The following is a 20,254-nucleotide window of genomic DNA, read 5'->3' on the forward strand; positions in this document are numbered from 1 at the left end:
TCTTGCTCTGAGGCCAGGCTGCTTGTTGTGTTAGAATTTGTGGATAATGTTAGTGGCTAGCAGGTTAGGTGAAACTAACATATCAGATTAGGCTACTATGGTTAAGGTTAAGTCAAGGATTAGCTAACATTTCCTAAATAGTAGCAAAATGCTTGTGGTTAGCTAAAGTTGCTAATCAGCTAAAGTTGTCCCCGATGTGATTCAAACAGCTGACCTTTGGCTTGCTATACAGCCTTAATCGACATCATCATTGCCCAGGAATAAGTTGTTGAGGTTTAACTGCCTTGCTCAAGAACAGAACAGCAGTTTTAACCACCTTGCTAGCTCTGGGATTTGAACCAACATGCTGACTTTCATTTCTGTCTTATGTAATCAGGGCCCAGTTTCCTGATATTGATTCAATTTAGGCTTACAAGTGAAACATGCAGAGAGAACATTCTTTAAGTGTATAATTAAAAACATGTTTTATTTACCCCCCTTTTCATGGTATGCAATTGTTAGTAGTTACTGTCTTGTCTCATCGCTGCAACTCCCATACGGACTCAGGAGAGGCGAAGGTTGAGAGCCATGCGTCCTCCAAAACACAACCCAATTGAGATTTTCACTGGACAGATACTTTAAAACTGCAACATTTTCTCTCAGCCTAGTGGCAAAATGTATTTAGTAGCACAAAATGATACTGAATTATAAATATATATATATATATATATATATATATATATATATATATATATATATATATATGCGCAACATACAACAATTTCAAAGATTTTGCTGAGTTACAGTTCATATAAAAAATATATGGGGGGGGGATCTTCCAATTATCCTTCCCCTTACAAAGTTTCTTTCAAATACCCCCCCATATACCCCTTAAGAGAGGCATAATAAGTGATGTCAAACTGTGTAGAACTGCAGGAAGTGCGTTTCTTTTTTTATTCGCCCTTGACACACACACACACACACACACACACACACACACACCTCAAAAAGAACCAAGTGAAGTGTCTCATGTTATGACTTTAGAATGGATTGACAGTGCCACCATACCAGTGCACTTTTGTCTAGACGCGTGACAGGATAGCAAAGCCAGGCCATCAGTCAGTATGTCTGTGTTCTTCTTTATGCAATTCAATGAAGCAGTGATTACTAGGTGTCGCAATGGAAATTTGTGCTGAGGGCAATCTTCATTGTATTTACATACACTATGGTAACTTTGCTGCAGAGCACGGTGCTTCTCCCCTGCTTCACAATTAGATTCCCTCTGTCATTAGGGTCCGAGGGGTGACGACAGAGGCACCGCTCGGAGCCTCAATCAGTGTCTAATCACAGTCAATGGTTTCTTAAAGGCAGTCAGCTAGCAGCACATTGATTGCGAACATCTCTCGACAACAATTTAATGGAGATTGGTCATCTCAAACCTCCCGCCTCGTCAAGGACTCTCTCAGTGTCATCAGCAGAGTGAAGGGAAAGATTAAGCTTGAAGGAAGGACAGAAAAAAGCTAATAGAATCACATTTCTAGAGAAACGTAACTTGCAGGCCAACTTAACACCCTGTTCACACATTTTGTTTTTGCAGAATTCTGCCGACGTGTGAACGTGTGAATGCAGCAATGGCGTCTTCAATTTCTCTCCTCAAACCCACATGTGTAGGCCTAGCTATGTTGCTGTGTGTCAACGAGCGGTGGCTGTTTTCCCCAATTCAATATGGTGTCTTGCTTGGGAATATTGAGACACTGAATCCCATTCACCTTTCAAGAATAAACACACCACTAGAGGGGGTGAGTGTTGCTCTGTCTTCAGCTGCCTTATACTGCTATTCCCTATCCCCCACTATCTCTCGATAAAAGACTGACTATTGGTTGTTGACAAATACAGGAACATTTTGGGGAAAGTCAATAGCCTATGTTATATACTGAATGAACTGGATAGACGTCTTTGTTAGCAATTAAATAAAAATGGTCAATTAGAATGTGTCAAATGATTTATGAGAAGACTGAGGGGAAGAAAGGGCTCACGGATGTACAAACAAGTTCTTGTTGTGTACATTTGACCACCTGGAAAAACGATTGGACTTGGATACTGTATTGGGCACACAAACATTATCATGTATCATACATGCTAGTGTCAACGGATGCATGGACGCAGGAGATATACACACAATAACCACATAGCTGCTCTCTCTGCGCCAACGTAACTGACACCTCTCATTCTGTGCCAGCAAAGAGGGGAGCACAAGGTATACAGAGAGTACCACCGAGGGTCTAGGTTGGCATGGACTCAGCCTCTGGCAGTGGAGTGGAACACATTATCACTTAGTGTGAGCTTTTAAGCCTTTGGCCATTCATTTGCTAAGTCCCCACAAGTGACTTTTTCTCACCAGGTTAATCTGGATGCATACTGATAAACGGAGAATATCCTCTTGTCAAAAGACCTGGAATAAAGACCTGGATTGAAATCATATATACAGTATGCTGGCAGAGTGGGCTCTGCCAACATACTGTATATATACAAGTATATTGAATGATTGTACAAAATAAATTGCCATTATCACAGTACAGTCACCATGGTCTTCAATGCTCTTGAAAATACATTATGTTGAACATAATCAAACAAATGCATTCTCCACATTCTCTCTACATTGTTCACTGTACTGTCACTCAATGTGAGAGCTGCTTAAGAAGTCCGTGTGTTGCGAGGAAACGTTGGCAAGTGTGTACATTGTCTTCTTAGCCGTGAAGAGGGGGTGTGTTGGGTATGGGTGTGTGTGAGGCAACACGCCATGACCCAAACTCCACCTCCCACCCCAGCCCCACACACAGATAATACAGTCTTTAGGCAGGGGGTTGAGAGGGGTATTGTTACAGTAGGAGGGGGCCTGCTTAAGGGTGGTCTGGGCAGACCCATTTATGCCCTGAACACTCCCCTCTCTACCCCTCCCCATTCTCCTTTATCCTTCTATAACCCTTTTTTTACGCAAGCGTCCCGGGACCCCGCATTTTGAATAGCAGCAAACACTGGGTCTCCACATGGTAAGTGCAACCTTTAGATACCAAATACCAAATGTTGAAACTGGAAATAATTTGATTAGTACAATTTGTTTTTGCAGGCAGGTGGACTGTATGCTTGCTGTGCATGCATATTTTTTTCATGTTACTTGTAAGTAAAAAAATTCTGAGCCGACTTGGGGGTGTTTGTTTTGGTGCATGTCTTTGTTTTGTAGCAGTATATTGGATCACTCCAATATGGTTTCCTTCGCACGGCAGGATACACTCAAAGTAAGGATTTTCAGAGTAGTCCTGTGTAAAAAGCATGAGCTGATTCTTACTCAAAAATGTTTGTAGAGGTGATTTTTATACGGATTAGTCCCGTGCACCAGGTAGCAATGCAGTTTTGGGCTGAACACCCAAAACCCGCAGCTATCTATAGCTTAGAGCTGAAGCTTTCCTCCCTCATTGATTTAATGAGGTGTAAAAAACAAAAATTATATTATGATTAATTTAAAAGGTGCACTGAAAATAAACATAGATGTTGTAAACGTAACATTTGTTATGAATGTGTTTTTAGTTACTCATTTTTGCACAGCTTTTTGGGGTATTCTAAGCAGGGAACATAGCAAAATGTAGTGACATTTCTCGTGTTTTTATGAAAAGAAAGAGAATGGGTTAACTATGTAAGGTGTGTTTAATTCACTCATGTTTCACTTTGTTTTGCCTCTCCTTTATCACTCCCTGCAGGTATTTTGATTGTGGCGAGTCCGATTTTCGTTTCATTCGGGCGTGCTACTGATGCTTGGCTGCATTTGAATATAGAACCCTTCAAGTAGCAGTAATCACCCCGAGCCATGAGATTCCTGTGGCTTCTGTTCTTCCTCCTGTGCCTCCCTGTCCTGCCCAGCACTGAGGCCAAACGCCAGAACTCCGACAACAAGATGTCGCAGCCCCCACCACCACCACCAGCAGGCAAAAAGCCCAAGAACTCTGTCCCCAGCTCAGGAGGGTTCAGCACAAAGGTTGGCCACAACTGTACCTGGGATACGTCCGGGGAGGGCGTAGTGAACTTGCTTGTCAGCTGTAGATCCGAGGAGCAGACCTACTGGTGCCGCTACACTGGACAGCCAGACCTGTGCCAAGCCTACAGTGACAGGAAAGCACAGGTCAGGCATTGGAAACAATTGGTGGGCAAGTTGAAGAAGAGGAGGAGTGCGTGCGACGGTGAAAAGGTGCTGAAGACCCGCTCATGCAAGGCCCCCATGGAGTCGCACATGAAGCTCAAAGAGAAGGGGAAAGGCAGAGGCAAGAAGGATTCAGTGTCCCTGGTTCCGGAAATGGTAGAGAAGGAGGAGAAGAAAGAGGATATGACTCCGTTGTTAGAGGAGAGGGATGGGGAGGTGAACGACATGGAGCCAGTGGAGAATTATTGTGCCGAGGGATGGCATTCTGTCTGCTCATTCTTTGTAAGTTTTTTTGAAGGTTAAAGTCTTTGTATGGTTTTTGTAAGATAAAAAAGGGACAAAGCTGATGAACTCACCTCTGTATGCGGGCTTACTTCTTTGCTAGGTAAACAAAAATGTTTTTGTATAAAGTGATATAGAGCCTAAATGTAGGCTGCAGAGATTTATTTGTGTTTATTTTATTGTGAAACTAATCTTATTTTCTACAGACAATATTTGCTACTGTTCATTTGTAGTCACTAGACTTGTATCAGATTTCTATTTTTTAACTTTAACACAGCATACAAAATTCTACCTGTGAATAAACATACCGTACTATATAACCATTTAACAGTTGTTCGACTCATGTAATAAATCAACACAGATGACATGGTTCTTTTTTTTACAAGTTGTTAATTAGTAGGACTATATGGATGATATAGTTGCCTGGTATTTCTATTGTCTATTATATTTGTGCTATTATAAGTACTATTCCAGGAGCTGGGGAAATAAAGTAATACTGTATTCAAAACACAATAATATTGACCAGATCTTTGTGCTGTAGTGTTTACACTTGATGATAACAAATCAATTGTAATCAACATGATAATCATGATAACCTTTTATGTATTTTCCACCTAGTTCATCCCTTTAAATTGTTGCAATCCCAGCTACATATTAGTTGCCAGAAAATAAATCATCTCTCGAGCCATCGTTTATTTTTCTTTACCAAAACTATGTCAACATAACACAGAAAATGCAGTTCTTAAAAATTGCCAACCCTGCTGATCAACAGATTATTTTCAAGTCTTTGTAAGTGGTGAAACGTAGGGTCACGTCTGTGAGACCTCGTGAACAGAACTTAGAATAGACATAATGAAAGAGTTAATTGAAAATATATCTTGGGAACCTGTTGTGATTCGTTTCTGAGGTGATACTGACATGTCTCCTCTTGTGACACATTGAATATCCACATTTTCACAATTGATGAAATAAATTGGTGAAATAAATCAGTATTATGACTACAGTAATAAGTGGATGTTTATAAATAGTTCCCCGAAAAAATCTAAAAGTACAATCTTATTTATCTGTGGTTCTATCATGACTTTCTTATCCATGATTGGATTGAGATTATCTTCATGAGACAACTCAGTGTGGCAGTCAATTGAAATACTGTCTGTCTGGTCCAGAGTTGCTTTGTGTGTAAGCCATTGTGTTATGTGGTAGCCAGTGGCCACAGTCCACAGACAACACACATCCCATTGTGAGTTGCCAATGCTAGCAGATGGCAGGGGGTACCTCCTGGCACTATATTGGGTCCCACACTATTTTCACATTAGACTCAGTTACAAACAATTCAATGAAAGAAACAAATCGTTTTTTTTTGTTGTGTTGTGACAGGGATAGAAGTCCAGCTAAGCTGTTTAAGTCTCCTATTTTGTTCAGGTTAGCAACGCAAACAAAACAAAATAACTTGGACTGATTATACCAACCAGAGCCACAGAGTTCTGCCTAAAAGTCTCACTGTGCATTTGTGTGTGTGTCCATGTGTGGTCTCTGTGAAATGTATGTGATGATGATGGCCAATTCGAAGGTGGGTTTGTAAATAGAAAGAGGATGGGCTGACAGTCATGGTGTGATTCATCCCGCCTGAACCAGACTTTTCCTACAGGGAATTGATACTCTTCCCTGTCTGTGTCTTTCTGTCACAAAACTGTCCTCCATAACTCTCTGTCTGAGTAACATACTGATTACGCACCTCTGAAAGCAGTACATGTGATGTTTATTTCAAAGTACATTGTTGTTTGGGTCAGCAACTCAATCCCAATCAACTCACACTAGAGATTTAACCGTTTGTTCCTCGGGCCTAAATCATCTGCAAAACGTGATGATATTCCTTTGATAGCGCAGCCCAGCATGCCTCCAACCTCTCTAAACCCTTCATTTACATCTGTAGCACCAGTGGTGTAGTGGAGTGTATACCCAGGTATATGGCGTATACCCACTTATTTTCAGTAGGCAATGTGTATACTCACTTCTTAATCCCCACCAATACGTATCAATGAAGTGTAGTGAAGGTATCAATTAATACACTCTTAGAAAAAAAGGGTTATTTGGCTGTTCCCATAGGAGAACCCATCGAAAAAAACGTTTGGAACCCGTTTTTCTAAGAGTATAGGAATGATGGAACAGATCTGAATGTTTAGCTTAAAATGTTGATAAACTATTATTTATTCACATTTTAGGCGCAGCAATGTACACACGGCAGTAGGCCTATGCGTGAATGTTCCAAAATGCAATTTGGAGGGAAAACATTGTTCTAAAATGCGCACCGCACATGCAAGCAGTTTCATGTACAGAGATGGAAATATCTGATAGAAAGAGGCGGGAGAGACGCAACGACTATCATGGGTTGCTAATATGATTAGAATAATGTCTTTGGCTGCTAGACAATGAAATAAAGTTGAAATATTTTGTCTGTAGGCGACTTTGAGGCAATGTAAGACATGCCTCATAATATGAAGTAAAACGTCCAGGTTTCAAACAATGAAGGAACCGGAAAAATATAGCAGTGCTAATGATAGACCTAACCGTCTTCTGATAGATGGAAAGGCTTTCCCCAAAAACGTCTTATTAAATATTAACTAGCTACATAGTAGCCTATACCTTCCTGACATAATGGTATCATGATTATTTGCATCAATCAAATGGACCATTTATTTAGCAAAATCCATCTCATGTGCTACAGAAATAGCAAATCAAACAACATTGCTAGGTGCCTGCACAATTGACTTAAAGGATAACTAATCTCAAAAATACAACATTCTTAGATTTTTCCCAGACCTCAAAAGTGGTCTCCTGATGTGGTTCTAGCATTGTTATGGGCTTAGAAAATAACAATTTGTTATTTTCTGTTAAAAAAGTGGGACTTTGAGAAACAAAACCTGAAAAAAATTGTGAAAATGGTAAACCTGTGAATTTCAGACTCAGTTTATCTGTTTCAATTGCAGACCTACTATTAGCCTACTACACAGTACAGCTTGGGTTGGCCTGACTGTGAAAGACTAAAGTCATTCAGATTGTATGTCACTGTTTCTCATAGAATTTGTCACACAGAACGCCTTTCCTTCGCTGGGCGGCCGTTTGGAAAATTTTTGGCAAAATTCTCCAGGCACCACTACACCACTGTACAGCACATACAGTACCAGTCAAAAGTGTGGACACACCTACTCATTCAAGGGTTTTTCTTTATTTTTTACTGTTTTCTACATTGTACCCCCAGAAGCAGGGCTAAGGAAGAATCAGAATACACTACTGTGAGTGACTTGGTATGCAGACAAACAGTGAACTCCAAAGAAGAAATGAAAGTCACACACTCCATTCTTAATTGCAATGTGATTAATTTTACCCTGCAAGAATGCCTACATCATTTAAGCTTTTTCCATGCCATATTACACACCTCCACCAGCCCCCATTAGCAGGTCAATTATTATTTCATCCAAGCAAAGTTTTTACTGAGTTTCAACAGCAGCAACTTAATATGTCCTTATGTTTACAAGTGAAATGGGCTCTCCTATAATCACCAGGGGCAACTGACACAGACACACGTTTGCATCTGATGATGACAGAGAAATAATTGGCCGCAAATCCAGTCAATTTCCAGACTTGTGCATCCAATTACCAGATGCTTAAGATTGAACAGCAACCATGGCTGTGATTCAGGGGTTTAAATGAAAGCAAAGGGACGTTTGGAATCACACGTGACTCAAGATATCTGGCTGCACAGTTACACCCTGTTGTAAAGCCTTGTGTACCACTTACCAAATGTTTATGCTCATCAAATCATTCGATGTTGGTGTCATTGTGAAGCTAGTACCATTCTGGTAGGGTAGAGTGGGATAAGTTCAGCCAAATGGTTAGTTGAGCCACCACTTGTTTCTAGGAAACCATAAACAAAATTAATAATGTTACCAAATATTTAGGAAGATATCATAATTTCAAGTAGTCTGTGAATGAAGAAACCACATGGAAAAAGTGGTAAATAAGTTAGGTTCTTTACAAAGTCAAATGTGTTCTTGGGTTATAGGTTTCACAATACATTCTATCTAAACAAAGTAGATGCTTTTAAGATTGTTCTATACATCAGTTGGGGTCTCTATAAGCTACCATATGAAGTCCTAAACCTAGCATGAAAGTGTATCCTTGTAGCTGTGTGGGCGGCAGGTGGCCTAGTGGTTAGAGCGTTGGAATCAGCTCAAATCCCTGAGCTGACAAGGTAAAAATCTGTTGTTCTGCCCCTGAACAAGGCAGTTAACCCAATATTTCTAGGCCATCATTGAAAATAAGAATTTGTTCTTAACTGACTTGCGTAGTTAAATACAGGAAAATAATAATAAAATAGTTTGCCTTCGGGTAAGTTGAGCCAATTGCCATTGGGCTAAGTTGATTGGCCACCATACCCCTTACAAATGATGATTACATTTTGCCTAGTATTTTTGCAATGTGTCATACATATGAACTCAAGACAGTGCATTTTTATTGTTACAGAGCAGACATCACCATGCCCCGTGTATACAAACATAAAACCAGCAGGGGCCTAGCCTTCCTAGAGGTTCTTGAGAGAGCAGCCAAGGAAGTGAGAGAAGGGAAGAAGTCAATTGGAGCAGCAGCAAGGATGAATAAATAGACTGAATGACACTGAAGAGGTACATTGACAACAAAGAAATGAACATGTATCTGTGAGAGTGTAATGGAGTAGCAGAGGCACACAAGGTCTTATCTGATGACATGGAGTCTGAGCTTGCTAAACATATCAATAATCAAATGCAGAGAACTTGCCTAACAAAATACCGGTCCGAAAGAACTCATCAAGAAATGGATGGGTAAGTGATATTGAACAGAGAGATCTATATCTGAATGTAGGCATACATTTGAATATTTGTTTGAACTTCCCAAGTAGAAGTACAGTAAAGTACACACACTAAAGGGTAAAACATCACAAAATAGACAACTGCAAACTTCAAGGAGTAGGGCATGTCATCTGCCTCCCCTCTTACTTGAGGAACAACAGAGGAGCAATAGAGTACAAGTAAGATTTTGTGAGTCCCCCCCACTCATGCGATGTCAGGACTTACCTGGACCACCTCTTGAGATGTTCCTTTTTTTAAAGTAAATCAGGTGTTACATGTAAGATGTGCCAAGAAACCACTTTTTTGGACAAGCTATGTTTTCAAATCTGTTATGTTGACAGGGATACACAGAATCCTGAAATATGTGTTGAGGTATTTGTTAGAAATAATACTATATTTCCCTTGACGGAGTGATGCTGAATGTAACAAATTGCTCAACATACCACACTCTTCCCTACAAGTTTGATTGACAATCTGAAGGTAGTCAATAGTGGTGGCCTAGGTGATTTCTAGTCCCTTTATTTTTGTCAGGCTGTGTTTTGTCGACTTGATCACATCTAGCAGGTGCTGCCATGAGCTTAAAATGTTTTTATTTTTTATAATCTATGTTTATTGCTGATGATGACTGGGAATTTTAATTGATGGTCTTGTGATGATGTGGGATGCAGCTTTTCTTGAAGAAGATAATCAAGAAGACTTGCAGAGAAGTAATGAAAGTTCTATAGTTTACAGTCTTGTAACAGTGTTCAACAAAACAGAGGCTTGGTTGTAATTTTATGTTGTGCATATTGTATTTTTGCAGTGAATGAAATGCAGGAATGTTAGACAAACATAACAAACATGCTGCCATTTTATTTAAAGCAATTTTCAAATATATGATCATGTTTTTCTTCTAAATAAATGCTTAGTATTCTCCAAACTCTTCTCAGCTTCACTTTGAGTGACTGCAGTGGCACTATAGACTATAGTGAGAGAGCCCTATTTTGAGAGCCACATCACGTTGGATGGAGCTAGAACACCACATGCAAATTAGTTATAGGCCTACATCTCCCAAAAGTGTAATCTTCCCCCATTTCTCTGGTCTCTTAAAGCCCTCTCCCATCCCCCTGTCCCATGCAATTCATAGGGTGTTCATTTGGCTGTCATTCAGTGCTCGTAAATGAAGTGCCCAATAGGCATGCTGCCAGTGTCCTGTCGCCCCCAGCCCCACACTCAGCACCTCCATGGTGGGCCTCTTTCTAAACGCCCTTGTCCTTGAGACATTCAGTTAGTCCCTCCAGTATTTTTATTGCAAAATCAATAATTCCCCGCATATTATGCGAAAGCTTGCAAATTTGACCCATCACTGCACTATTTCCACATAAAACGGTCAAATCAGTGAGGAGATTTGATTAATCTGGCGCTGGTGTCCAGGTAGGCGTGTTTTGCACCGGGTGAAGCTGACTGCATTAGTTTTGGAACCAGGCTGCCATCTGGGCATGAGCCAGGTGCCCTTTCAAAGCCCACAGCGAAGTCAGGTCAAAACAAAAGTTAGGTAATGAGTACGATTTTGTGTTTTCACGTGCAAAAGTTATTGTTTTTGATGAAAACACTATCTGCATTCCCAATTAAAACTAGTTTGAAAATTCTGATATATTTTATGAAAAATAGTATATTTTATTTATATTTTTCTGGACGATGCACCATAATGCAGTGTTGACAACATGGCCGAGCGGCGAAGACTATGGTTTGATTTGAGAAAGGCGCTCCTCACTCATTGTTTTTGCCTGTTCACGTCACGGGCCGTAGACTGGTGCCCCACGGTTCAGCATAATCGAATCTGACCTAATTTTATCGCATAAAACTGACCAATCACCGCAGTGCAAAAATAGGGCCCGCAATTTCAACCAATTTACCGCATAATATAGTTTGATCAAGCCACACGTCACCAAACTAGTTTGATATTTCGGGACAAATTGGACAAAGTCATCGCATTTTGCAAAATATCAGAACTGCTGCAGCTAAATCAAGCATTTTTTGCTGGCAAATATCACACAAAATAAATGCAATATCCTGGAGGGACTGTTCAGTAGGACAGAGCAGAATGGGTAACATCTTTGATAGATCTGGAAAAAAGCTCAGATAAAAGATACTGGATGGCTTCCCACATAAAGCAAAATGGACAGCAGATAGTTTAATATACTCACCCATTAGTATAGTACATTTGAAAACGTTTCTTTAATCCTTTATTTGACTTCAAGAATGTCAATACTCATGTTTTAGTGTGAACTGCCCATGAAGATGTTGACATCTGCTGGAGGATATTACTCCCTACAGGTGTCTGTCCATCACCACTACTAAAAGACGAGTGGATTTACACATGGTGCCTTTCCGAAAGTATTCACAACCCTTTACTTTTTCCACATTTTCATGTGTTACAAAGTGGGATTCAAATGATTTGAATTGTCAATCGTTGTCAACAATCTACACAAAATACTATGTAGTGTCTTTTTTTCATTTAATGGACAATACGTAAGTTGATCATTGCTTGACAGCCATTTTCAAGTATTGCCATTTTGCCAAGCTGATCAAAACTGTAACTAGGCTATTCAGGAACATTCAATGTCATCTTGGTAAACAACTCCAGTGTATATTTGGCATTGTGTTCTAGGTTAACTTTCTGCTGAAAGGTGAATGTCTCCCAGTGTCTGTTGGAAAGCAGACTGAACCAGGTTTTCCACTAGGATTTTGCCTGTGCTTAGCTCTACTCAGTTTCCCTTTATCCAACAAAAATAAACCCTAGGAACCACCAAGACTCTTCCTAGAGCTGGCCTCCCGGCCAAACTGAGCAATAGGGAGAGAAGGGCCTTATTCAGGGAGGTGACCAAGAACTAGATGGTCACTCTGATAGAGCTCCAGAGTTCCTTTGGGAGAACCTTCCAGAAGGACAACCGTTTCTGCAGCACTCCACCAATCAGGCCTTTATGGTAGAGTTGCCAGACGGAAGCCACTCCTCAGTAAAATGCACATCAATACAAATCAAACTTTATTTGCCACATGCACCGAATACAACAAGTGTAGACTTTACCGTGAAATGCTTAATTACAAGCCCTTAACCAACAGTGCAGTTCAAGAAGAAAATAATTACCAAGTAGGCTAAAATAAAAAGTAATAATAAAAATTAACACATGACAGCCTGCTTGGAGTTTGCCAAAATTCACCTAAAGACTCTCAGATCATGAGAAACAAGATTCTCTGGTCTGATAAAATCAAGATTTAAGTTGGTCTGAAAGTCAAGCGTCACGTCTGAAGGAAAGTTGGCACCATCCCAACTGTGAACCATTGTGGTGGCAGCACCATGCTGTGGGGATGTATTTCAGAGGGAAACGGAGCAGAGTACAGGGTGATCCTTGAAGAAAACCCTCTCCAGAGCACACAGGACCTCAGAATGGGGCGAAGGTTCACCTTCCAACAGGACAACGACCCTAAGCACACAGCCAAGACAATACAGGAGTGGCTTCGGGACAAGTCTCTGAATGTCCTTGAGTGGCCCAGCCAGAGCCCGATTGAACATCTCTGGAGAGACCTGAAAATAGCTGTGCAGCGACACTCCCCATCCAACCTGAGAGAGCTTGAGAGGATCTGCAGAGAAGAATGGGAGAGACTCCCCAAATACAGCTGTGCCAAGCTTGTAGCATCATACCTAAGATGACTCAAGGCTGTAATTGTTGCCAAAGGCGCCTCAACAAAGTACTGAGTAAAGGGTCTGAATACTTATGTAAATGTGATATTTTAGTTTTTATGTGTAATACAATTGCAAAAAAAATATAAAAAACTGTTTTTGCTTTGCAAAATGGGGTTTTGTGTGTTGATTAATGAGGAAATAAAATAAATTGAATCAATTTTACAATAAGGCTTTAACATTAAAAAAATGTGGAAAAAGTCAAGCAGGTAAGACCTCCTCAAAATGTTCGCAAATTGGAATTCATTTCTTGGCTTCTGCTCCTGCACTTTATACTCAAACAGACACAGGCTGACTGACTGCCAAATTGTATGTTGAAGTATGTCACAACACATTACATTCAATGGTGCAACCTTCCCCTTACTGTACGCTGTGCTTCTCCAGTCTATTGTCCCTCTCTACCCACGAAAACATTGTGGAGGGCTTGGTATTCTGTTATTTTCTGTTAAGCTCTGTAAGGAGCGTGACACCTTTGGTTGAAGTTAAAGTCTCTCCTCAATGTGCTACTGCCTACAACTTGCTACTGCCTACAACATGATTTACATGTATTACCACTGGTGTCAGGGCAAAGAAAGAGATGTTTCATCAGCCAAGCATATCACAGATTTCAGCCAATCAGCAAGAGCGATCCTCTCCTGACCACCAGGCCACGACGCACTGCAAGGTCAGTGGGTGGGCAGGCAGTAACCTAACCATGCCAACTGACCTGTCGGAAAATCCATAAGTCATTGACTGGACTTTCAGTGTGTCAGAACTTGTACATTTTTTGCCAGGTTTGTGTTGCAACGTTGCTCAATCCAGTATCCCTGACCATAAACAAATAGGCTAGTTTTGATCGGCAATTGCTGATATGGATGAATTAGCGGATTCCACACCTGTTTAAAATAACTATGTGGCTGGAGGTCAAGTTAAACACACAGTGGAAGACTGATAGTGGTGTTGGCCCATGTGAGTGTCTATCTAATGTGAGTGGAGCCACTGTGGAGAAAGATGCAACTGGGGCTGTCCCACTCCCATTGATCATCTGTAATGGTCAGGGATAAGGACATTGCAATATTTATACTATCCAACTCAGGAGCATGCAGTATTACAAAAATCTCATATTCATTTCCGGTTGGGATACACATCTCTGAATGCTCAGGGCCAGTACTCAACACCACCAACTCCCAAATGGCTGTTATACTATGGATCTTCAGCCAGGTCCTCCAAAATGGTTGCGTCCTTTCAATTCTTCTTTTTTGTATTAAATTAATGATTATAAAGCATTTAATGAACATAATTACCTCAGCTATTAGTATGGCAAAATTAATACAGAAACATTTGGACTATTCATGACATACTGGTATTCCTAGATCTTTTTAATTTGACTTTGCTTTCAAGTGTTAGATTTCTTTTGCCATATCTGAATAAGTGTATATTTATTAAACCATGAATGTAATCTATGAGTACAGATAACTACTGAATTATAGATGTTAATTTGTAACATTATGACAAATGCTTTGCAATAGTGCTTTGATGAAGGAGCTCGCTACGGCCCAAATATTGAAGGGAATTAAGTTGCCATCCTGAACAACCTTTTTTTAACATCAAATACATTCACTCAATTTAAAGAATAGGAAAACACACACAGTGATTTGATGACTGATTTCTATATACTAATTTAAAACCCCAAAATACGTTTCATGTGAGAAGTAGGCATTGGTCTGAAACCGAAAAAGAACGGAAATTCACATGAGCACAAACTCATGCTCTACCAAGGTTTTCCACCCATGCTCTACCAAGGTTTTCCACCCATGCTCGACCAAGGTTTTCCAGCACACATCCGTTGACCTACTACAGTAGCTATGTTGGTTTATTGTACTTCAAACAATGTCAAACAATGTTTGAAGTACAGGTTGTCTAGTATTCAAACCTTAGGATTCAGGTTACTTAGGAGTCAAACATTTTCAAACAGCCTAATTCATACTCTTCAGGTGAATAATGGACTTTACAGTGTCCTGCAATTAAAATAATATATAGGACCAGTCGGTCAGCCAGATAGGTTCTCTGAGCTAGAAACACTTGAACAAACTTTAAAAGACTAATGTTAGGCAATTTTCTGTCAATTGAGCCATTATGTGCCATGGTTTGCTTAGCTAGATGCAGGGAGTCTGTAGCCCCTGATAGACCTACATCCCGTTTCAGATAGTCTGCAAAATGTACGTAGATGTAGATGTAGACTGAACTTTGCTTAGTTCAAATTGTCAAGACTAATTTATTCAACATGAATAGCGAGGTGACTTCGAGGTAAGAAGAGCTTCTGTTCCCAATAGCCTGCTAGAATAGGCTACTGAGGATGGAGTCATAATTTCAATCACCTGTAGCCTAATCTGACGGACTATTTTTGTCAATGCGTTCTAACAACTGATTGGCAATTGCGATAGAGCTTTGATAACTTCAAATTCAATTAACTAAACATTGCCATTAATAATTGCTGCTGGGGCTGTCCCACTTCCAAAAGGCTACAACAACAAACTGAAGTTACAGGATTTTTATTAAATCAGTTTGACTGCTCCAGGTAGGTTACACAAGTGGCACAAATGGATTTGCAATGATTCCAGTGATATCATAATTTAAACATATTTATTGTATGAAATGGTAACCTACAGTGGCCTACAGTATAAATGACTATGCAGATTACTACTAACAGATTCAAATGTATCATTATCCATATTTAATGTCAGTTTCATAACAGAAGCACGCCAGGGAGTTCCATAACTTCCATTTCCAATTTCATATTGAGCAGCCCCGAGACCCAAGAACTGAGCATGCTTAAAACACTTTTTTTTGATACCGTTTTCCATAAGCAAAGTAGACATTAGAATGGAGTTTAAACCACGTCCAAGTGAATTTATCAAATGCGCCCAAAGTCGTTTTCAAGTGCTTTGCTGCCATTATTTCTTGATGCGGAGCAGTTCTAGCGTGTGAATATGTTTTATGGAAAAATAAGTGTTTCCATAAAGACGATCTAAATAGCCTACCTACACTGGACTTACAGAGTACTGCTCTGGCTCCTCTCACTCACCTGACTCAGCCAATATTGGACTGAGCTGCCTGCTGCAGTGCTTTCTCAACATACACACACACCCACCCCTTTAGGCCCTCCCCACCACTCACTAGCTCACTCACTCAGCAACAGTCTGCCTCACTGCCTGATAGTCAGCAGCAGCGGGTCACAGTGAAATCTTTTTTTTCTATAGAGAAATACCATAGGTGCCGCGGTGCGACGTAAAAGTAGCCCCAAAACCCGACACCCGTGACCAATACATTTTCACGTCACATCCTTTTCAAAGTAGCCCAATTTGCAGGAACACTGCGTACATGGCAACCCAGCTTTATGGACACTGTAGCCTCGATTTAATCTAGAATTTAAGATAGGTTTGGCGACCAGCGTGACTATATTATTATCTGTTTATTGTTAGAAAGTGGCTTTAGATCTTATATCAAAGAGATTCAAATCGATTAATTTGGTCTTAGAGGATGTATAGTAGTTAACTTATGTCTATGGCCCAAAACCAATTAAGCCAGTAAATACACTTAAATAACACTCTTGCAAACAATTGATCAAAAGAAAATCCCCAAATGACTTCTCAAAATGCACATGATTTTATCTCTAGGGGGAGATAAAGTCATTAAACTGAGATTTGCTAAAATCATATTTTTTTTTCCATTTAAAAGACATGTCTAACTTCTGTCCCCATTCATATTTTTTTCAATTTTAAACTCTCTGATTCAGAAGGGTTGGGTTAATGAGGGAGACACATTTCAGTTGAATGCATTCAGTTGTACAACTGAAACACATGAACCAGAAATAGTGAATTGTCTGCAGCACATGATCAATACCAGCAGAGGTCTACAATGATTCTAAAATAGAAAGTGTCAGTATGAGTAATCCAAACTGGCCCCCCTCAAATGCAAAACTCCATGTGGGTTGGCTAGAGTCCAATACATAGTTTCTCTGATTGGTTGTGTGAGAAACTGTGTGAGCAAAATATGCAAATTGGCTCGAAATTGCAGTTGAAATCACTGGCTCTCATGCATTGGGAGACTGAACTTCAGAGAGAGCAAGGGGGGCATGCCTGCTCAACACTACTGACTGCAAGTTATGAACTCATGACAAGATACTTGAACAAAACTAGTTATTACAATACATTTTAAAGCATATCTTGTTCAATCATCTTTGTCTTGGAACCTCTCTCTTCATTTTTCAAATGAGTGCCACGAGGTAAGGATCGTTGTTTTGTTTTTTAATGTAGCCTTAAAGTAGATGTTTGCAGTTCAAGGCAATAACTCATTTGGATGGGTTCTCAATTTGTAAGCAGAATAAAATATTGTATTGATCATTTTAAAACGTTTTTGGTTTTCATTTAGATTTTAGGAATAGCACGATCATGTGAGCTGAACAAAAATCTATGTTTGGCAACAACTTTTCTGGTGAAGTAGATGTTCTTCCAAAAATGTTGACTGCCATGTAATATCATGAGACTAAAAAAACATACATTTAGTAGGTACTTAACGGAGCCCCGTTACGTACCTAGACATTGTCCTGTATAATATAGTGAAGTGTATAATGAACACATTTAGATGAAGACATTTTGGGACCTCAAAAGACCTGAAGAAAAAATATTGAAGGACTTTATTAAAATACATTCTGTTTGTTCCCCCTTCCTCAGGTACCTCCACGTATTAAATTCATCAGCAATGCCGGTTCCTGTTATGCCTGTAGACATCGCTATGCGCATGTACATCACACACTCGCCACCTCTCCGTAGCTTCCTCAGTTCCCATGAGGACTTGAGGGCCAGGAACCGGGCAAACCACTACAAGCCCCTACAGCCCTGCATCAGCTCCCAGAGGCCCCTGGAGGGCCCCAGTCTGGTCTGGAAGAGCCCCAAGACAACCATGAAGACCTCAAAGGGCAAGAAGAGAGTGGTCTTCGCCGACTCCAAAGGCATGTCCCTCACAGCCATCCACGTCTTTTCAAAGTTTGATGAGGAGCCTGCGCTGTCCAACTTTCAATTTGACCTCATAGACCTGGAGAATGCCACCATGGAGCTGAAGATCAGCACCAAGCGAAGCCTGGCGCTGGACTTTCCCCAACCCGCTGCAGACTACCTGGCCTTCCGGAACCGGCTGTTGAAGAATTCTGTGTGCCTGGAAAACTGCACACTGCAGGACAAGTCACTCACGGGCACCGTGAAAGTCCGAAACCTTGGCTTTGAGAAATCTGTCCATGTCCGGGTAACTGTTGACTCATGGAAAACCTACACAGACATTGACTGCACCTTTATGAACAACGTCTACAGTTGCCAGGACACAGACGCATTCGCCTTTGTCTTCAAACTGCCCCGTTACGTACCTACTTATAACAGAGTCGAATTCTGCATATGCTTCAAAAGCAAAGACCAGGTTTTCTGGGACAATAATGACGGGAAAAACTACATTCTCAAACCAATTGGGTGGAATGGAGACGATGTGAAAACAATGCCCAAAACCCCTGTTGAGCGTAAGAAACCAGAAGAGCACAAGAACAGTAAACTACTGGAAATGGGGTTTGACCAGTTTGGAAGTCCCCGCTCATCAAGTGGACTCTTTCCTGGGTTGCAAAGCTGGGGCCGAATTGAGAATGGTGCCAACTACTGGTGAAGTTAGGGAAGACTTTCAGCTACAGTGAAGAGTTATAACAGGGATACACTTGGAGCTGAGGGATAGCAGTACTAGTGACATAACTTATCTTAAAATGTCAAAAGCTACTTTGAATGCAATGAAGCACATCAAGAAATAAAAAGTGTATGGAAATATGGACCATGGCTAGTTTCTACTGCTATTTGGTTACCATAGAGATACTTTCTTAATATGATCAGAAAGATGGAGGCAATTGATTTTATGTTTTATTTTACATGTGATTCTTGTGTAAAGTAAGTTAGTGCCTTCTCAATATCCTTCTTGTTATAAAACAAATACCCATTGAAATTTAAGTTTGACAATATGTAACCTGGTATTAGCCCATTTTCAGGGTTGGAATTTATCGTAAGCAAATGCACTGATTGAGATGAACTTCCTGATTTCCATACATACAGTATGTGGTGGGATCGGACCAATGGGATGTCCTTCATATTGAAGGATAAGAGTGGTATCATCCATCTGTGAAAAAATAAAATACAAACGTATATGAATTTCTCAGTAAATAAGGCAAATTATAAAATGCACCTTCAACATCCTTTGTACCTTCAAAATATATGTTTTTAATGAAGACTCGTGTCATTTGATTTTTCAACATTGCTGTCTCATGTATCTCTTTTCAAATGCTTATTATTGTATTTGATGCAATGTGAAGTTGTAAGATACAATCAGGAAATGTAATTATCACGGCCTGTTGTCTCATACAGGAGTTAATGCTGGTATGCTTTTCTTTCTCAATAAGTTCCATGATAATGTTAAGTCAGTATTACAGAACTGTGCCTTGTGGTGGACCTATTCTATGTTTAACTGGGCTCTATGAATGGTGATTGTTCTTATTTCTATAAGTGTAATTCTGGTGTGAGTGTTGAGCAGTGGTGTGGCTGAAGTATGTATGTACACTAATTTATATTATTACTGTGAAAAAAGGTTGGTTATTGTGCTCTTGAATGTGTGCTTAAAGTGTATGTGATCCTTCTAGAAATAAAATGTTATATTGTACAAAACATTCATGATCCCTAGTCACTTTTTCATCACCTCTTCAGGGGTATGCCACAATGCAGGGCCTAATAATGGCAAAGCTCTCTTGGTGTCACTGACACGTTTTAAACAACTGGCTTTGACTGTGAGGCATCGGAGAGGGTTGAAGTCATACCTCTACTACAGACTCCATTTTACACCTTGGTCAGCAGCATGACAAATAGTTGTCTGTTGACCGCTCATGCCAGAGGAGTGCTGAAAGGAAACTCCAGTCTTGCGACACCTTGGTGTTAGAGCAGTGTAGAAACACACAGCTGGATATTACATAGCTAGTTCATACAATAGGGGAGCCTTCAAGTTTCAGTGTGTCATTGGTTATTACATAAATAACTTCATATATTTACAGGGGAGAAGGTGAACCGAGTTATATTCTCATCCTTCTCTTCTTTCAGAGGTAGTGATATGCCCATGCATTATTTTGTCAGTGGAATGTAA

The 20,254-nt window shown here is 40.2% G+C and overlaps 2 protein-coding genes across 3 annotated transcripts; both read left to right on the forward strand.

Annotated features, from left to right (window-relative positions):
• Positions 1–2,963: 2,963 nt before the first annotated feature.
• LOC139417631 (fibroblast growth factor-binding protein 2-like) lies at positions 2,964–4,774 on the forward strand. 2 transcript variants are annotated; one of them, XM_071166842.1, is made up of 2 exons: positions 2,964–3,029; positions 3,735–4,774. In XM_071166842.1, the coding sequence occupies exon 2, from the start codon at positions 3,842–3,844 to the stop codon at positions 4,472–4,474; it is 633 nt and encodes a 210-aa protein (XP_071022943.1). In that variant the 5' UTR covers positions 2,964–3,029; positions 3,735–3,841; the 3' UTR covers positions 4,475–4,774. The 2 variants fall into 2 exon arrangements, with proteins under 2 accessions (XP_071022943.1, XP_071022948.1); XM_071166847.1 differs by lacking the exon at positions 2,964–3,029 and adding an exon at positions 3,230–3,275 and having other exon boundaries at positions 3,735–4,768.
• A 12,350-nt stretch (positions 4,775–17,124) lies between these two features.
• Positions 17,125–19,785, forward strand: LOC139412571 (protein phosphatase 1 regulatory subunit 3C-B-like). Its single transcript, XM_071159290.1, has 2 exons — positions 17,125–17,324; positions 17,773–19,785. The coding sequence occupies exons 1-2, from the start codon at positions 17,311–17,313 to the stop codon at positions 18,743–18,745; spliced, it is 987 nt and encodes a 328-aa protein (XP_071015391.1). The 5' UTR covers positions 17,125–17,310; the 3' UTR covers positions 18,746–19,785.
• The last annotated feature ends 469 nt before the right edge of the window (positions 19,786–20,254 follow it).

Source organism: Oncorhynchus clarkii, chromosome 1, assembly GCF_045791955.1.
Source record: "Oncorhynchus clarkii lewisi isolate Uvic-CL-2024 chromosome 1, UVic_Ocla_1.0, whole genome shotgun sequence".
Lineage (NCBI taxonomy): Eukaryota > Metazoa > Chordata > Actinopteri > Salmoniformes > Salmonidae > Oncorhynchus > Oncorhynchus clarkii.

Coding starts and splice junctions, on each gene's coding strand:
- LOC139417631 (XM_071166842.1), top strand. CDS start 3,842: ATGAGATTCCTGTGGCTTCTGTTCTTCCTCCTGTGCCTCCCTGTCCTG.